This window comes from Drosophila gunungcola (genome assembly GCF_025200985.1).
Source record: "Drosophila gunungcola strain Sukarami chromosome 3L unlocalized genomic scaffold, Dgunungcola_SK_2 000014F, whole genome shotgun sequence".
Classification (NCBI taxonomy): domain Eukaryota; kingdom Metazoa; phylum Arthropoda; class Insecta; order Diptera; family Drosophilidae; genus Drosophila; species Drosophila gunungcola.
Genome location: NW_026453182.1, coordinates 1,353,727 through 1,370,643, shown reverse-complemented (window position 1 = coordinate 1,370,643; position 16,917 = coordinate 1,353,727). Strand labels below are relative to the sequence as shown.

The window sequence follows — 16,917 nt, the reverse complement described above, 5'->3', positions numbered from 1 at the left end:
CAGTTTACAAACAAAATTTTGTAAGCAATGCAGAAACGATAACGTGCCAGGCCGATCTTGAATGCTGCTGGGGTCAGCAGTGTTCTCCAACCAGCACAATTCGATTCGAATGTCGCAGCCCTTGTTAGAATCGGTTCGTCAGGGAGCTTGGTCAGCATTCTCGGATCTCGGATGGCCAAAAGTACACAAACACAACGCATGCGCAGACCCCGATACTCCGTCGATGTCCCAACTCGAGTCTGCCTTGACTTTCAGTTGCCGTCGCGGCCTTCCAAACGACAGTGTCTCAGAGATTTTCAAGTTCCTCGCACGGACTTTCTTTTTTTTTTCTGTGGGTAAAACAAGTGTTTCGTTCGTGCATGCAATTTAAGTTAATAAAAGCCTGCAAGAACCATATGATTTTAGTTATTTTGTTGGAAATACTTTTAAATTCTCCCTTACGCAGAAATCCGAGTTTACAGATCACAAGTTTTTTGTGTCTTCGTCGTGTAAGTTCAATTAAAATTTACACATCATGGACTTTTAATATTTAAAAAAAAATTAAGTGTTCAAATACAACTGTGTAAATTTCGATTTAAAATTAATTATCGTTAACAAATTATCTTGTAACAAATACTTCGATTTAAATGTTCGCTTACTTCTTTTGGGAGTCTGATGATTCTTGATGTTCCTGGACAATTGATAGTGCGGTGAACAAAATTAAGTAAATAAAGAATTTAGTTTCTGGCCAAAAAAAAAACTTAATTGTTCGGAAGTTTTGCTCTTTAAAAAGTAAGCCCAACAATAAATGTTTCTTCGGTGTATATTATTTTAACAAAATTGTACTAACTAAATGATTACAAACCTACGCTTATTTTAAGAGATTTTTTACACACAGATTCTATATTTTTGAGCTGCAATCTTTAAATCATATTGTTTTTAAAAATATTTTGAAAATAATATAAAAGTGATCATAACACTTACAATATTCAAAAGAATATTAAGGGGAATAGCTTTAATTTATAAGGGTGATGTAGATCAGGTCTTGAGAGCCTGATGGATGCGATATATCGCACATATTTTTGCGTTTTCAGCTCAAATGCGCGGCATTTCACTTGCAGGACTTAAAATAACTAAGATATGGAGTTTGGTCTCGACTCTAGCGATTGAGAGCGAGAAAAATCAGGGAGAAACAAAAGGTATAACAAATCACAGAGCAAACTGCAAAGAAAACTAGGAATCTAGCGATGCCATGGTCGCGTCTCTAGAAGTGCGGCAGGCAGACCTTGCCGGCAAAGAGTTCGGAGACCACGGTGATCCAGAGGGCCAGGACGAACATGATGTAGGATATGCCGATCTTGAAGGTGTTGGGCAGCTGGTAGGCCTGTCCGCCGATCTCCTCGACGTGGAATCCCAGCGGGAAGACGACGGCCGCCATGCAGAACAGCACCATGGCGGTGAATCCCACCCAGCGGGCGTAGGGAATCACATTTCGGTTGCAGGACGACGAGGCCAGCAGGATCACTGTGGTGGTCACGCAGATGCAGCCCACGAAGATGCAGATCAATGCGATCAGCCACTCCGGCTGCAAGTCGGGGGTGTAGCACACCTGGGGCCGGTTATATAGCGTCATGCAGGTCCACATCAGCCCCAGTCGAATGTCACCTGGAAGAACAACATGCAACATTTGAGATACATTCCGCACTAGATACTTCCGTGTTCTCCGCCTTTTACCCGTTCCCGACTCCGTGATGATCCAATCCGGCAGAGCCAGGCTCACTATCGCAAACACATCGGCCGCCATGAACAGCGTTGCGCTAATTGTCGTCAGTTTATCCATTTCAGTCCGGAATTTATGTTTTTATTCGCTTGTTTTTGTTTTGTACGTCTTTTTGCTACCAGTAATACACTAAAAAACACCATACGGCGATAACTCTTGCCAATTTTATCGGTGGAACCGGTTCTTTTGTTCATTCGTTCGAAAGAACCAGCATACGCGCCAACACTCGAAATTCAAAAATTGGGAAAAGGAAAAGTAAATCATTTAAAAACGAGGCACATGCTTCAAAAAAAAAAAAAAAAATTGTTTTGGTCAATGAGCGATGATCATTTAATAAATCTCTTCAATGTACTTTAACAATCAAAATAAAGAAGATTGGGTACATTAGAGTTGATTGATTTTAATTTTAATTAAATGAAATTTACAACAAATCTGAATATTTTTTAAGCATAATACTGAAAACAAATTAGTGATGAGAGGGCTCATTAGGTATCAGAATTTTTAGTTGCTCTTTAACTTTAAAAAAGGGCTGGTAATAAATGGATGTTAGAAAGCCACAAAAGAAAATTTATATATTTCAGAAGTGAAGTTTAACCAAAAGGAAAAATCTTTTCCATGGATAAATGTTGGCAACGTTCAGCACGAACATGTTAACGTCTTTTTCTATTACCAAGCTTTGCAAGCTGGTAAGGAACAACAAGCTGAAACTGCAATTGCAATTATAATGACAATTAAAACGCACACTGTGTATCATACAACTCCCTTGGCTACCAATACATATCTGAACGATATGCACTGGCATTTGAGGCAGTCTGGCATATAAAAATAAAGCCAACATTCCAATTATAGGTGAGGGAATTGTATGTGGCCACGTCACATGACCGCCGCTGACGTGTCCTTAGTGTACTTAGTGTCCGACCAGGTTGACCCAGGTTATGTGGCCGGTCAGAACTATCGAGGGGTGGGTTCGGACCCAGCGATATCTGTTGGGGAAACCCCTTCAATGCCCCATAATTGCCGGTCAGGACCTCGCCAGGGACTGGCGCTCTTATCGGCCTGCGGGCCATGTAATTCTCTTATTATTATTAGCAAATTCATTTGCATTCATTCACATTTCGGATGTGCAACTCAACACTTGCGCGCTTTTCCGCCGCGCCGGAATTAAATTTCGTCGCGACGCCGAGAAGCCTAAACACGAAATCGAAACCACCGCGAAATCCTGTGGAAAGGGGTTGCCGACTAATGGCGATTTGTTTCTGTTGATAAATTCGATCTCTGTTTACAAATGTATCTAAATTATGCTGAGCTGTGATACCTGCAAATTGGATTCATTTCCAATTGGTTGGACAGAGGCCCAGTAAGCTTGCACAGAAAAAAAGTGTAACTTTTACTATATACTAAAGATTTCATCTAATTAGTTAATGGAATAGTTTTAAAAGAAATATACAATCGGTCTAACTTAATATTATAAATTTTTCAGCATTATACATTTCTGCTTCTGGTATAATTTATTTTATTTTCTGTGTTATCTTCCACGGTCTTTTTGCTAATTAAAATGTTATCAAAATAAATGGATCTTTAATATTCAAATACAATAAGATAACATATTTCTACGGCATTCTAAGTCTAGAGCTCTTAAAAAAACAACATATTAGAAAATAACAGATTATTTATTATGCTTCAAGGCATATTTTTTTAACTATAAATCTTTATTTTATTTACCTTAAACTTTTCCCAATTATACTCAATTTTCCTCTCCATTTTCTATTTGCAGTACCGCATTTTTGACCAGAGTCAATAAAAGCTAACTCCGCGCAATCTGAACCTGGCATTCGATAGCACAGCCTAACAACAACTAGGCTTTTGTATACACATTATTCCATTTATAATTAGGAAGCGGATAGCTGCCTGCTGGCAGTTCTTGGCACGACATGGTCGTGTCCGAATCAGAATCAGAGTTTCTGTCTGAATCTGGAACCCAACCGGCGAGTGAGCACCAGGAAGCCAACGTGGGGTATGATTAAAAAATATAATTAGTATATTATTCCGTATTTTGATCATTTTATCTTCCTCCCAAAAGAAATCTGGCAAATTTGCTTGTAACACATGAACAGGTGATAGAGTTGAATCTTGAGAGTCCAAATAAACAGAAAGACTCCAAACAAGAAGTGAAAATCGCCGAGCCAAAGGAGCTGGATAAAAACCAACCAGACAAAGGTAGTCCCACAAAGGAAGACACAACTAGACCTCTTGTTCTAGAGGAAAGGCACTCACTGTCCATGTAAGCTTAATCAAAAATGTTTCATTTTTCATGCATTTAAATGGGAAATTGTATGTTCCTAGAGCCGAAACAAAAAAGCGCAGAGCCAGTGTGTATTCCAACGAACTGCTCTTCATACCCAAAGAACTCGCTCGCAGTGAGCTTCTGCAGCGGACGAGGACTCGTAGTAGATACGCCAAGCATCGGGAATACCACCTGCGTATGTTGAGATTCCCCGTGGGATCCGGTCGTCCCCGATTCGTGGCCAAGCAAATGAAGGAAGGCCGGGTGGATAGTCATCCACACTCCAACTATCAACCCGAAGATGGGTCTGAATCCAACGATTTCCTTGCGAACGTCAAACAGGAAGAGTTCATTGAGGAGCCAATCGAAGGATTTCAAAATCCCAAGGACCTGCCCCTAAGCATGCCCGATTTGAGGGCTGAAACGGCAGTGAAGCCCCCACTTCCCGACGACGAAGAAATTAGCATTTCTTTATACGATCTGGTGAAAAAGGAAGTCGATGCTAACAATGCCACCGAAGAAGAGAACCGAAAAATCCTTCAAAGTCAGCGCCAAAGTGTGATAATGTCCAGCAGCACAAAACATCAGCATTATCCCTATTTATGCTGGCACAATCCAGATCGAGAGGTCCTGGACTCTAAGATGGGACCCTGGGAGCCATGGAAACCCAAAAGTGAGCCGGATATTCAAGTGGGCTATTGTGAGGTGAATAACGTAGATTCCTCTGAGGGCAGAAACGAACTTGATCAAGTGGAGAGTCAAGAGGAAAATAATCAAGAACTAGCAAATTTTGAGCAGCCATCAACTATAGAACCTCCGTTGCAGCGACAGCAAGCAATCAGTAGTCCATCTCCCCAGATTCAGTCAAGCCACGAAGATCCAGTCCCCCAGCATGTTTTTGAAGAGTCAGTTAATAATACAAGTATAACGCCGGCAATATCAGAACCCTCTGGTGATTCCGAGCAGACAACAAATTCAGCACTTCGTCAGCAGTTAATGCATCACATTGTCCAACCAAATTTGCTCAACGCGGAAATTTGTCAATCCCACAGCTGCAATAACAACGCCGTCGATCGCGTCAATCAAAACATCAGACAACCCCAACATGCAGAGACTTCCATGGCCAACGAGCTTAGTCATCAGTGGAACCCCTCCTACACAGATCAGACATTCCATCACCAACAGCAATTGCACATTCAGCAGCAATATGTGTACCAGCAACACAATCAGGCATCCAGCCAGCAGCAAAAGGAATCCATTTACCAGCAACATCAGCTCGAGGCCGAGGACAAGTTGCAGCAAATGAGGGCCATGTATCAGCGCATTAAGTGCCGGGAAGAGGAGCAACTGCGTCTGATGGGCAGATCCCTGAAGAAGCTCCTGGACGAGCGACTGAACTGTGAGCGCCAGCATGAGGAGGAGAAGCGATTGTTTTTGCTCAAAATGGAGCAAATCAGAAAGATGGAGGAAAAACTGCGGGTGGACAAGGAGCAGCTGCAGCGACAACTGAGATCGGATCTCCGTACTCTGGAGCTGCGAATTGCCGATCAGCAACGGCAGCAGAATGAGAAGGCATTAGCCTGGTCCTGGCAGCAACAGCAGCAACAGCAACAGCAGCAGCAGCAACAACAATTGCTGGTACAACAGCAATCTCAGCAACAGCTACAGCATTTTATGCATCAATCGCACAACCACGAATCCCAGCCAAACCAAGAGCCACACACATATGTGCAGCAACATTCATTTCTGTACGATCCGCCACCCTATTTATATCCACTTGGCTATCAGGAATCGATGGCATATCAACAGCGCATACAAGCCTATCACGATCAGCAGCAATTCAATCTGGCAGAGACTCAAAATCAAGCCATTGAAATGCGGAGAAGACTAATGCTGCCGCCACCGCCTCCATATTGCCAGTCCAACAGCAGGATCCTAATGGAGTCCAGTTCAACGTCCAGAAAGGTGAGGCATCGTCGTCCAACTGCCGACCCAAGGTCAGATCCATACGCTGTCCAAATGAGACCCCCTTTGCCACCAGCTGCAGCTCAGGTCATGCACACTCAGGATAACACACAAATCATTCAACCCGCAGCACAAACTCATGACCCGAGAAACGAACCGATAGGAATCACTTCTATCATGACTAATTTTGTGGCTAACTTTATGAATATGCATGGTGATAGATAATCGCACTGACAACTTGTTTTTAATTGTTGTAAGAGGTTCCTTGTGATTTTGGAGGAAATTCTTTGAGAGTGCATAAACTTAACTTTTAGATCAAACAACAGGAATTTTACATTTATGTTGTTAAGTTGTTTGCTATAAAGTGATTATAAAGTAAATTCATTTTAAAGAAAAAAAATTGTTTAGTTTTTGAATCCTAGTGTACCCATCATGTTTTTCTACAATCAGAAACATAAATAATACAAAAAGCTAGGACCGAAATTCAAAAGCTCTTTTTTTTAAAAGACCATTTTCTTAAATTAAGACAATTAGTTTATAAATGAAGTCGATTATTAAAAAAAAAAATACAGAGCATTAGAATGCTTATACTGTATGAATTAAATAACATTTTTTTTTCAATATTTATTCAATAGGAAATAGACTTTTGTTGTGAAGTAAGACAGCTATGAAGTCAATAGCATATTTAAGACTGTCGTTAATCGTAAGTTTGAAAAAAAAAATGTATTTATTTAATTAATTATTCATTTTGTACTTCTAATAATTTATAAAATCTTACTTACTCTTAGATAAATAAAATAATTTTTAAAAGAGAATTAAAAAAAATATAACTTTTTGGTCTTAAGTCGATTAAAACTTTGTTTAATGAATGACAGCATTTGGTTTTTAAAACAAGAACAAAGTGCTATTAGCTGTCGTTTGTTCTTTTAATTTGAGACCGTTCTGTTCTTAGATTAGGAAAAACAGCATTTAAATTTTGTTTTTAAATTGACAATAAAATTCTGAAGTGCAGAAATGTTATAACGCTTACTTGTAAGAAACTAAAATACATTATTTCGCTTTTAAAAGGACCAAGTATAAGATGAACTTGAATGTTTTTTTTGATGAGATCATTGTTGCCTGAGTGTACAAACTTGATAGATAGATAGATAGCAATCGTTAAACGGAGTCTCAGGGACTTGGAATTAAAGCAACTAGTTCATATAGTTTTAATAAAATTGGACTGAAAATATAATTCGTACCCATAAATAACCTATATGTTGTTCCTATCTAGTGTCTCTGGGGGGCGCTCTCCCCAAACCCGGATGCCAGAAGCAGTTTGAGCAGTTGCAGCGCGGGCAGTGCCAGCAGTTGCCGCACTTCATGCACACATTCCCCGCTCCATGCTGGGCGGGCGAGGGGTAGGGGGCGTGGCTGGGGGCGGCGCTGACGGTGGGGCCACCACTGGCCCACAGATCCTTACTCCGGAGGCAGGATCGGCTACGTTTCGGGCTGACCGAACGGGCTCTTGGCAATCTGACGGAGGAGGAAGATGTTGCTACTGGTGGCGATGGAGTTGCCAGTGAACCGGGTAGATGCGCCCCCTTCACAGGACTTGGATTTGGCGGTTCGCAAAACCTAACCATGGGCGCAAAGAGCTGGAAGGAAAGGGGCGTCTGAAGCTGGAACTCGCAACAGGATCTGGACTGGGAATAGGGCAGGTCGTACCGCACCAGCTGCTGCGGCGGCAACTGCGAGTCCTGGGCAGGACTCGTCATCAGCTGCTGCTGCGGCGGCTGCTGCGATGGAGCCATCGGAACCACCACTGGCATCAGGCTGCAAAAGTAAACGGGCTGCTGATCCGGCTGGTGGATGCTGCCTTCCGAAGTGGGTCCTGTAAGGCAGAAGATCTGCGGCATTGCAGCAGGTGCTGAAATCGTTTGAGCCATTGCCATTCCTTGTTCCGGTCGATTAGTCCCTGGTGGTTTCGGCAAAGGACATACTTGAGCCTTGGGAGCGGACTGCGCATCGTGGCCAGGGCAAGCTCCTGCGAAAGGACTGCACTGGCACTGAAAACTGCTAGCAGGCGGCGTCTGGATGGGATTTGGATTGGAATTGGTAATGGGATTTGGACAGGTCGTCACCGCTTGTGCCGAGCGGTAGGTATCCAAGCATCCCCCATTGCACTGTGAACAGCAGGAGCAGATCATCGGTTTATTGTACTCATCCAAATTAAAGGAGCTGGGCAGGGGCACGTTGCAGTCAATGCTACAAAGGATGACAGATGAGATGATGTATAGAAATTTTTGAAATATTTGATATATTTACTGAACTGTTGAGAAAATATTCAAACCCTCATAAGGTCCCTATTTAGTTCTAGTAATAAGAGTAGTCACATAAATAGTTTTGGAATTTGGAATAAATGGGTATTCCTATTTATAATAAACTCTATCTAGTACCTTTTGATAATCCCACTAAATCCCTATTATGATCAAAAACAAGAAGGACTATAAAATACCCGTTACTCTGCTTATTAATTTCAAAGCAAAAATCCCCCAAAAAACAATTGGGTGGCGCCATCTGCCGAACAATTTATTAAATATTTTCTAAAATATTAGTTCAATTTGGAAAATTTTTGGATGACATGACAGAATTTTAACGATTTGTGGTCTTTAGAATAGGGCTTGAACACTTGACTTATGTCTACAACTAGAATCTCTGGCTTTTTTTTTTCCTTCATTTTAGGAATAATTGACCTAATTTTGGGAATAATGGCCTTAAATTTGAGCCTTCTATACAAAATTTTGGAAAACATGACCTAAAACAACAATTAAGGAAATTATTTTAAACATACATTATGGGTCGAAAACGCTTTTTACTCTACACATGACGGAAATAAAAATTGAATTATTTTCTTTTAAAAAATGCCATTTCTTACACAAAACATCAAATTCTGGGGCTCTAATTACAAATATTATTTTACAGTGTGGTGACTTGAAATAAATTTTGTTGCATATATCTGGGTAACTAGCAGTAAGCCTACCTCAGACCCTCCGGGCATTCGGTGACCAGGCACATTCCCACCCGCGGTGGCTCCACCTCGGACTTGCTGCCCAAATCGTTGGTCGAACTGCATCGACAGTGGAGCATAGCACATGTTGAACTGCTGCTGCGGAGTGACTGTGACCGACTGTGCCTGTGCCGATCCATTTCCAGGGGCGATCACATTTCCCGAGGATGTTGCATTGCAGCCATTGCAGCCATGCTCACAGCTCTCTGCGCAGAACATCCTCGAAACACACTAGGATTTTAACCCTTTTATCACCACCGAAAGCGGTTAGCTATGGGGAATCACAATTTTGTACATGTTAAGCCAGAAATAGTATTAGAAGTTTTGACAATACTGAACTGGAAAATACTGATTGCTGGGTCTGTAAACCCCTTATGTTCGACATAGTTATACATTACCTTTCATTATTTGCTATTATTTTATCTACTTAAATTAATAATACTTGTGTGTTCTATGAAATATTGTAGAGATTATTAATATAAGAAGCTTTATAGTTACAAGGCGTACTATCCAGTAAATGTTACACAAAGCTAGTAACAACAATTCGTTAGGAATTTCTGTCAAAATTTGCAATAAAATATTGTTTTTTTTAAAGAAAAAAAAATGCTGTTGAAACGTTTGCCTTAACAATTGCCCAACCCCAGGTTTAACATCAAAATTCGTGGTCAAAAATGGAGTCTCAACCCGACTGTGAATCTTCGGGGCAAATGGTCAAACAAACTGAAGAAAAACTGCCAAAATGCTGTTTTGTTATTACCGTAGGGTCTAATGGTCACATCGAAATTAGTTCTCATAAACCAGACAATGTGGCAAATACGCCAGAAGATGGAAAATATTGTGATAATTCCACATTGACTGACAAGGCTGTAAATCAAAAATTTAGCATAGATGTGCTGAAAGATTATGCGAATGGTATCAATGATCTTCAAGCAAACTTAGCCGATGATCAAGAAGTTAAAAGTCTGAGGAAGAATAAAATAAATGTGGAATTGCAAAAAACTTTAGTTCTACCACGGTTCGTTAAAATTTGCAACAAAGACCTGGCGAACAGGCCTTCCTTTGTGGTTCTCGGAGATGCTTTGGCGCGAAATCGAGTCAAACAGGATATGGGCCATCCAAGATCAGAACAATTAGTTCCCTGCCATGCCCAACAGCAGACTTCGCGGTCACATATTAGTTCCCACGCTGGATCTCAAACAGATCAGTATTGTGCCCAAAAAAGTGTGGAATTCAACAACAATAGCACCCAGAAAGGTAATCTAGACAGTCAAAAATATTCTTGAATACATACGTAACGTAAAATCTTCATTTGATAACCAGTTACTTGACCCAGTTATACCCGTTACTCGTAGAGTAAAAAGGTATATTGCATTCGTTGAAAGGTATGTAACAGGTAGAAGGCAGCGTTTCCGACCATATAAGTATATGGTCAGGGATCAATAGCCGAGTCGATCTAGCCATGTCCGTCTGTCAAATGATTAAATTAAAAAAAAAAGGTAATATTATCATGTTTAAAATAACTATAAAACGCAATGAGTGAAAAGCAAAGCGAAAAATATTTGAATTGACTACAAAACATTAGAATTTACTGCGCTTTTTCTAAAAGTCTACAATGTTTTTATTGCATTTTTCCTTTATTAGGTCATTCAAAACTATATACGCAAATCGCAGCCCAGGTCCGCCAAAAACTGAATAGTTTAAATAATAAATCAACGCAATTGGTTCCCGAAACAAGGAACAAAGCTGGCAACACTTCATTTTCTCAGAAGCAACATCAGAAATTGTCAGAGCAGATACAGCAGCAACATCAACTTCAGTTGCATGAGCAGACACAAAATGAGCACAACCAAAAGCTTATAGAAATGCAGGAGGAACTGCATAAGGTGACACAGCAGCAACATCAGTCAATGCAGCAGTCACAGCAGCAACTTCAGCAGCCTTTCAGCAACACTTCTTCACATATGTCCTTCGGTTTCTTACCAATGACCCAGAATGGAGCAACACCAGGCAGACCTATGATGTATCCTGGCCAGCAATTCCTGAGTTCGGCACCGGGCAACTTGTCGAGTTGTTCCTGTTGCAGCTGCAGCAATTGCTGTTCGCCGAGGACACCTCAAGTCTGCCAAATGCCCCTGATTAAGTGTTGCAGCCAGGCTCAAAATCTGGGACACGGAAGCAACTGCAGCATGCTGAAACCGGAAAACTATGCTAACTGCCTCTGCAGTGGCTATGCTTCGTGCAGTCCATTTTCGAATCTGCAACCACATTCTTCTTTGGCATTTGATGGCCATGCTAATTCCATTCATCAGTACACTCAGCATATGATGCCACCCGTTATGGGAGCTTCGACTTCTACGCTGCAGAACCAACAATTAAATATTCCCATTGCCACTGGGTTTTACTCTGGCTGCCCTTGCCAGCCATTGTGTACTTGCCACCAGTGCTCGCATTTCAGGATGCAAGCCCATCAGCAATATTGTTGCCATTACCCATGGTTTTTCAACAACCAACAAATGTATCAATCGCAGTTGCAACAGCAACAGTTGCAGCAGCAACAATTGCAACAGCAACAGTTGCAGCAGCAACAACAACAATGTGTCTGCTGCCCCATAAATCTTAATAAACGACGTCAAAATTTAACCAAAGGAGCCGATGATGAAGTAAAGGAAATATTTTGCAAGAAGCCAGCTGAGATTCCAAAACAGGAAAACAAGCAGCAACCCGTAAAGCTTAATAATCAACCAATCAGCAAGAAGTCACACAAGATACAAATTTGATTGATTGGTGGTGCTGCCCATATCAAGAGGAATTCCATATCCATATCCTCATTGTATATAGCTCGATTCGGAAGAAGTTGCCTGATTCTGAGACCCACCAGCACTGCTCTAGTGCCAAGTCTCTTGGCCAAGCGAATCACTAGCTATTCATCAGAAAAAATCGCTACATTAAACAGAGGCACAACTTGAAATATTATTTTCAAAATATTCGTTAACGCCAAACAATAAATTGATACCCATTAGAATGTGATTTTGTTTGATTTTATTAACATTTTTGATTTACACGATTTAGGGGCTGGTAAATAATTTACACTTGAAATTCTTTGCGTAAACGTACTAGTATAGTTAGTCATTGATGACCGAAATCGTTTAAGCACTTTATTAAAGAAATAAAGCTAATATGCGAAAATAAAAATAAAAATTTTTTTTAAACAAAACATTTAAATCAAATACGTTTATTTGATTTCCACAAGCAATGATCTTAGGATATAATGAACTAGTAATTCTGCCAACAAACAAGAACATAAGTTTTAATGTTTATAAATCCGTTTTGGTTTCACTACTTAAAATATATTTGGCCAATGTAAGATCATGGCTTGAGTCAATTTCTAAGCCGTCTTTGACATCGATTTCCACAATGGAGCACCTAAAAGTTCAAAATATTGTTAGCTTACCGCGGATTGCAAATAACAAATATTACCTGTTATTCTGTAAGAGACCACTATTTATTAGATGTCTTCTTGAAAAATAAAACATTCCTGTTTCCACAATATCACCCTTCCAGTCCTGACGTCTTGGTCTAGCATTTAAATCGAATTCCGCTGGAACCAAAATATCATCAACTATTTTCCATCGTAAATAGTGCGACCTAAATTATGAAGAGCAATTAAACAAACGATTTCCAAGTTACTTTAAAACTGAATAAAATTGCCTACCTCTTAGCAGCAAAAACACAGTCATGAGAATCAAATTTTTGAACAGCTTCTTGAATGTATTTCGTTTTTAGAAAAACGGATGTGCACTGAAACAAGGCAAAGTCTTCAATACTCTTATGAACATCTAGGAATTCCGTAATTGCATGAATTGAAGGGGTATCATCTCTAGCGAATTTCTCAGGGCGACGATGTACAATGGCACCGTCTGCAAGTTGAAATTAAGTAATTAATTACTAATTAATTATTTAATCCAAAATCAAAGTGGTCAGATTTAAATTTACACTTCTGCGCCTCGATGGCTATTCGTTTGTCATCTGTGGAAACCCAAATGTGTTTGAAGCAAGACGAATTTTGAATTGTTTTGATTGTGCGGGCCAAAAGTGACAATCCTCCAACTTCAGCTAAGTTTTTCAGCTTAATGCCTTTGCTTCCTCCGCGGGCTAAAATTAATGCGTGCATATCATTTCTTAAACTGAAGAAATAACATTGATTTATTTCTTATTATTTTATACTTGTATAATAATATATTTCTCACCAAAATTCTGTACACCCAGTTTCAAAAAGAAACACTAGTAAAATAAGACAGCTAATCGGTTTAAACTGTATCATTGCGCTGTGCTTTATATCTCAGGTCTGAATAAAAAAGAAAAAAAAAATAGTAGCCCATATACAGAATTTTCGTTAGGGTGAACCAGTGAAGTAAACATGAAGTCTTAAAATATTTCATAAGAAAACACCACGCAATATAAAATTATTCAGTATTTATTGTCTTCAATTTTTGTTTTATTTAAATTTTTGCATTCGAAATTAAAAACCCAGCAAAAAGTTATTGACTTGTCCACCCTAAATATATTTACTAATCAAACGCACACAATAGCTTAATTTACTATACTGTAAGTTATTAGGGTGAGTATGAGTATAAGCGCTGGATTATATATCCGGACTTTGGACTATTCTGATTTATTATTTTTAGTACCGAATGGACAGTTCATCGAAGTGGGTGTCATCTGGTGGACAGTTTAAATAAAACATCGTATTTTTATAACAACGATTAACCTAAAAATTTATTTACAACATGTAATCCCCAATAATTTTAGGACATTTTTAAATTTAGATCAACACGAATGATTTCTATTGAAATTGATTACTTAACAATTCGAATAAGTATACGTTTTATTTACGGCTTCGGATGATCTAATTGTATAAAATGTCAATCGAAAATGTTCCTATTTCCACTCAGGTGTCTTCAATTTAAACTATGGTTATTTTTTATCGATTTGTTAACCATAAACCTTTCATACAAATACCATAAATAAAACGACGATTTTTGTTTATTTTTATTTATTGCACAGTTTTTTATTTTAAGCTTTAAAATATAAATAAGTTTTTTAATTTATTTACTTTGCTAAAAATGAAGTAAATAATCTTAAAAATACCATGTATTGAGAGGTAAGTTGTGTTAATATATATAAATATATATAAAAATATATTAACAGAAATTACGCTTGTAAGAAAATATACAAAATATATATTTGGTTTCTTGAAAAGTGTTACCGAGCGTTATTAACCTCATTACATTATATTATGTAAGGTCAATACCGAGTGTGGAGGTGCGCAGATATACAAACGCTTACTGACTGACTATAATGTATAGATCATTTAAAATGTTTATCTTTTTTATAACTACGAGTATTCATCTTTTATAACGGTTCTATTATTCTATTTAAGTGCACATACTAAAGTACACTAGCATACCTCTGGTTAATGTATGCCTTGGTATGATAATTATAAGTTCTTATTGAGGCAGCCAGTGTTTGAATTAATTGTTTGTCCCTCTTTGCTGGTGCATAAGAATCAATGTCACTGCCACTGAAATAAATCAATATGAATATTTTATTTTGAATTAATTTAAATAAATCATTTACCTGATATTTCGTGTGCGCAGGACACGTTCCGCCCACGTCTGAGGTCTTGGTATTTCCCGTGCCACTCCAGTTTGTTTTTTGTCAATATAGTCAATTACATCATCATAATAGTTGGTTCTGTAGTTGTACATATATTTGTATTGGAGAAATTTGGGCCTGAAAATGTTGAATTGCATAAGAACACGGGGATTCGTTTCGTTAATTTCGTGGGATACCAACCTGACCCAGTGTCGGTACAATTGAACGGGTTTCCTATATCCATCATCTTCTGGCGGAGGTGGAGGCGCTTTGATTTCCTCGATTTCTTCGGCAGGAACCTCCTCGTTGGCCGGAGTGCCAGCCACCACGCTGTCAGCCTTGTGATCGGACGCCACACTAGGTGCCTTGGAGGGCACGGCCGGAGTGCCCTGATTGGATGCCTGGGTCGATTGCTCCGCCTCGCCGCCGTCGTCGAAACCCCATGGATCTTCTTCGTCTGCCATATTACTGGGATCGGAGGTGGGTTTATTAGTCAAAAGTCTTCTGCAAAATGTTACACCTAAGTAGTCTTTAATCCCTGAACGCTAAGTGCTTAAAATCAATATTTTAATCGAAATCTTTCTTGTATAGTAATCTCTTAGAAGCTTCACTTATAAAAAGAACCTATAATCTCCCCATTATCATCAGACGGCGACCTTTTCAATAATTGCGTAACATTGTATTGTATTTCCCTTGGGAATTTTTTCCTTTGTTTTTCAATTTCAGGACGCTTTTTTATTCAGGTCGATTTAAATAGTTTAGTGCATATAATCTATATTTAAATAGTTACATCACTCAACGAACTTAAAACAATTTTAATTAGCTTAAATTGATTTGCTTTATCTTTTAAGGCAAGTAATATAAAACCACTAAAATCACAGATATATTTGGAAAGGACTATTTGTCAGATAAATCCTTGTTATTGATTAATTGGCAAATATATATTTGCATGTTATGGGCAAGGGTATCTCATTTTTTTTCTATTACCAAGTCCAGCTAACTAGGATACTGGGTTCACTAGAAAATTAAGCGACTATACCTTTACTATAGTGTTTATACTGATATAAAAGAAAAAAGACTAATTGATCGATCTGCTGCTCGAAGCAAATGCACTTAGAAAACCTAATCTATATATATCGAGAAGCAGAAACTATATACATAGTTTGACATACATACACACATACTAAATTTAATTGGCCAAATCACTATTAACACCTATGTACGCTAACGATTAGCTATATGGGGTACCTTGCTTAAATTTCAATTTAAAAAATAACAACACCTTTTAAACACCTTTTGCATCTTACTTAAAAAACATACATATTTTTTTTTTAACTTAAAGACTTTGAAAGTAATTTTTTTTAAACCGAAAAACTATGTTTGCAATACCAGAAAATAAACTAAATAAAAGGTGCTCAATTTTTTGTTTTAATTTAAGCTATCTTTGTTATATATCAATCCATCTGAACAACCACTGGGCAATATTTAAATATAATAATAAACGGCTACATCTCTAGTTAATTGCGTGTATGTTTTAAGGCTAACAGCCATCTGTATTCAGATAACTTTTAAACCATTATTCCATAGAATCTAATATAACAAGAGCAAAGAAAAGTAGTTTTAAAATAGTTTTTGCGACTGTTGACGGATGGGCTTTGTTGGTTTGGGCAATAAAAGCAACGATGTTGATTTTTCAATCGTTCTTTGAAAACTAAACGATATAATAGTCTGATTTGTATAAAAAATTGTAACTAAAACTAACTTATTAAAACTGTGTACATATCTATACTTATTAAAACTGTGTACATCTCTATACAACTTAGCCCGAATTTCTGAAGTTGATTACATCCGCGCCAAAAATTTTTTTTTAAAAATACAAAGAGGCAACAAGGCAAATATATCAAATCGGAACTAAACACAGTTATTAATTTAAGTTAAAAAGAAACAAGAGAATTGAAAAAGATTTGTAAGTAATTTATTTGTTTATGCTAAAAATTGTTTTACGAAAGAAAGTAAAGCACTTTTAAGGAACGCCCAGATATAAATTTAATAATTAAATTGATAATATTATGACTGATATTATTTGGTTTATTTTTTTAAATTAAAATGTGGAACACTTTTGTTTCACCCTCGAAATGGCCACCTTAAATTTGTTGTTGTTTGTCGTGCTTGGTATCGATATATTCAGAACAACAACATCATGAA

General features: G+C 38.3%; 6 protein-coding genes across 9 annotated transcripts; 2 read left to right on the top strand and 4 right to left on the bottom strand.

The window, feature by feature from the left end:
• The first annotated feature begins 62 nt into the window (after positions 1 to 62).
• Positions 63 to 6,432, top strand: LOC128260101 (putative uncharacterized protein DDB_G0271606). Of its 3 annotated transcripts, XM_052992828.1 has the most exons (5): positions 63 to 335; positions 446 to 488; positions 3,534 to 3,773; positions 3,840 to 4,040; positions 4,103 to 6,432. In XM_052992828.1, exons 3-5 carry the CDS (start codon positions 3,691 to 3,693, stop codon positions 6,231 to 6,233), a joined length of 2,415 nt encoding a protein of 804 aa, XP_052848788.1. In that variant the 5' UTR covers positions 63 to 335; positions 446 to 488; positions 3,534 to 3,690; the 3' UTR covers positions 6,234 to 6,432. The 3 variants fall into 3 exon arrangements, with proteins under 3 accessions (XP_052848788.1, XP_052848787.1, XP_052848789.1); XM_052992827.1 differs by having other exon boundaries at positions 63 to 488; XM_052992829.1 differs by lacking the exons at positions 63 to 335; positions 446 to 488 and adding an exon at positions 709 to 771.
• Positions 787 to 1,899, bottom strand: LOC128260102 (uncharacterized protein C16orf52 homolog A). The gene is made up of 2 exons (XM_052992830.1): positions 1,714 to 1,899; positions 787 to 1,644 (listed from the first exon to the last, which is right to left on the bottom strand). The coding sequence occupies exons 1-2, from the start codon at positions 1,817 to 1,819 to the stop codon at positions 1,244 to 1,246; spliced, it is 507 nt and encodes a 168-aa protein (XP_052848790.1). The 5' UTR covers positions 1,820 to 1,899; the 3' UTR covers positions 787 to 1,243.
• A 754-nt stretch (positions 6,433 to 7,186) lies between the features above and the next one.
• On the bottom strand, positions 7,187 to 9,420 carry LOC128259950 (uncharacterized). The gene is given in 3 exon segments (XM_052992596.1): positions 7,187 to 8,255; positions 9,031 to 9,125; positions 9,127 to 9,420. Coding segments are annotated over 3 exon segments (1,227 nt in total). The 5' UTR covers positions 9,277 to 9,420; the 3' UTR covers positions 7,187 to 7,273.
• Positions 9,421 to 9,600: 180 nt separating this feature from the next.
• LOC128259951 (putative uncharacterized protein DDB_G0288537) lies at positions 9,601 to 11,972 on the top strand. Of its 2 annotated transcripts, none has more exons than XM_052992597.1 (2): positions 9,601 to 10,311; positions 10,699 to 11,971. In XM_052992597.1, the coding sequence occupies exons 1-2, from the start codon at positions 9,729 to 9,731 to the stop codon at positions 11,832 to 11,834; spliced, it is 1,719 nt and encodes a 572-aa protein (XP_052848557.1). In that variant the 5' UTR covers positions 9,601 to 9,728; the 3' UTR covers positions 11,835 to 11,971. The 2 variants fall into 2 exon arrangements, with proteins under 2 accessions (XP_052848557.1, XP_052848558.1); XM_052992598.1 differs by lacking the exon at positions 9,601 to 10,311 and adding an exon at positions 10,388 to 10,439 and having other exon boundaries at positions 10,699 to 11,972.
• Positions 11,973 to 12,247: 275 nt separating this feature from the next.
• Positions 12,248 to 13,396, bottom strand: LOC128259962 (N-acylneuraminate cytidylyltransferase). Its single transcript, XM_052992614.1, has 5 exons — positions 13,305 to 13,396; positions 13,051 to 13,241; positions 12,770 to 12,974; positions 12,535 to 12,702; positions 12,248 to 12,480 (listed from the first exon to the last, which is right to left on the bottom strand). Exons 1-5 carry the CDS (start codon positions 13,376 to 13,378, stop codon positions 12,372 to 12,374), a joined length of 747 nt encoding a protein of 248 aa, XP_052848574.1. The 5' UTR covers positions 13,379 to 13,396; the 3' UTR covers positions 12,248 to 12,371.
• Positions 13,397 to 14,093: 697 nt separating this feature from the next.
• Positions 14,094 to 15,827, bottom strand: LOC128259952 (flightin). Its single transcript, XM_052992599.1, has 4 exons — positions 15,752 to 15,827; positions 14,914 to 15,180; positions 14,695 to 14,850; positions 14,094 to 14,638 (listed from the first exon to the last, which is right to left on the bottom strand). Exons 2-4 carry the CDS (start codon positions 15,174 to 15,176, stop codon positions 14,506 to 14,508), a joined length of 552 nt encoding a protein of 183 aa, XP_052848559.1. The 5' UTR covers positions 15,177 to 15,180; positions 15,752 to 15,827; the 3' UTR covers positions 14,094 to 14,505.
• Positions 15,828 to 16,917: the final 1,090 nt, after the last annotated feature.

Excerpts from the sequence above, each read along its gene's own strand:
- LOC128260102 (XM_052992830.1), bottom strand. The coding sequence starts at position 1,819 with ATGGATAAACTGACGACAATTAGCGCAACGCTGTTCATGGCGGCCGAT. Across the intron at positions 1,645-1,713 it reads CATCACGGAGTCGGGAACGG|GTGACATTCGACTGGGGCTG; the intron begins GTAAAAGGCGGA and ends TTGTTCTTCCAG.
- LOC128260101 (XM_052992828.1), top strand. The coding sequence starts at position 3,691 with ATGGTCGTGTCCGAATCAGAATCAGAGTTTCTGTCTGAATCTGGAACC. Across the intron at positions 3,774-3,839 it reads CACCAGGAAGCCAACGTGGG|AAATCTGGCAAATTTGCTTG; the intron begins GTATGATTAAAA and ends TCCTCCCAAAAG. Across the intron at positions 4,041-4,102 it reads GAAAGGCACTCACTGTCCAT|AGCCGAAACAAAAAAGCGCA; the intron begins GTAAGCTTAATC and ends GTATGTTCCTAG.
- LOC128259951 (XM_052992597.1), top strand. The coding sequence starts at position 9,729 with ATGGAGTCTCAACCCGACTGTGAATCTTCGGGGCAAATGGTCAAACAA. Across the intron at positions 10,312-10,698 it reads CAACAATAGCACCCAGAAAG|GTCATTCAAAACTATATACG; the intron begins GTAATCTAGACA and ends TTCCTTTATTAG.
- LOC128259962 (XM_052992614.1), bottom strand. The coding sequence starts at position 13,378 with ATGATACAGTTTAAACCGATTAGCTGTCTTATTTTACTAGTGTTTCTT. Across the intron at positions 13,242-13,304 it reads ACTGGGTGTACAGAATTTTG|TTTAAGAAATGATATGCACG; the intron begins GTGAGAAATATA and ends TTATTTCTTCAG. Across the intron at positions 12,481-12,534 it reads GGTCTCTTACAGAATAACAG|GTGCTCCATTGTGGAAATCG; the intron begins GTAATATTTGTT and ends TTGAACTTTTAG.
- LOC128259952 (XM_052992599.1), bottom strand. The coding sequence starts at position 15,176 with ATGGCAGACGAAGAAGATCCATGGGGTTTCGACGACGGCGGCGAGGCG. Across the intron at positions 14,851-14,913 it reads TTGTACCGACACTGGGTCAG|GCCCAAATTTCTCCAATACA; the intron begins GTTGGTATCCCA and ends CAACATTTTCAG. Across the intron at positions 14,639-14,694 it reads CTGCGCACACGAAATATCAG|TGGCAGTGACATTGATTCTT; the intron begins GTAAATGATTTA and ends GATTTATTTCAG.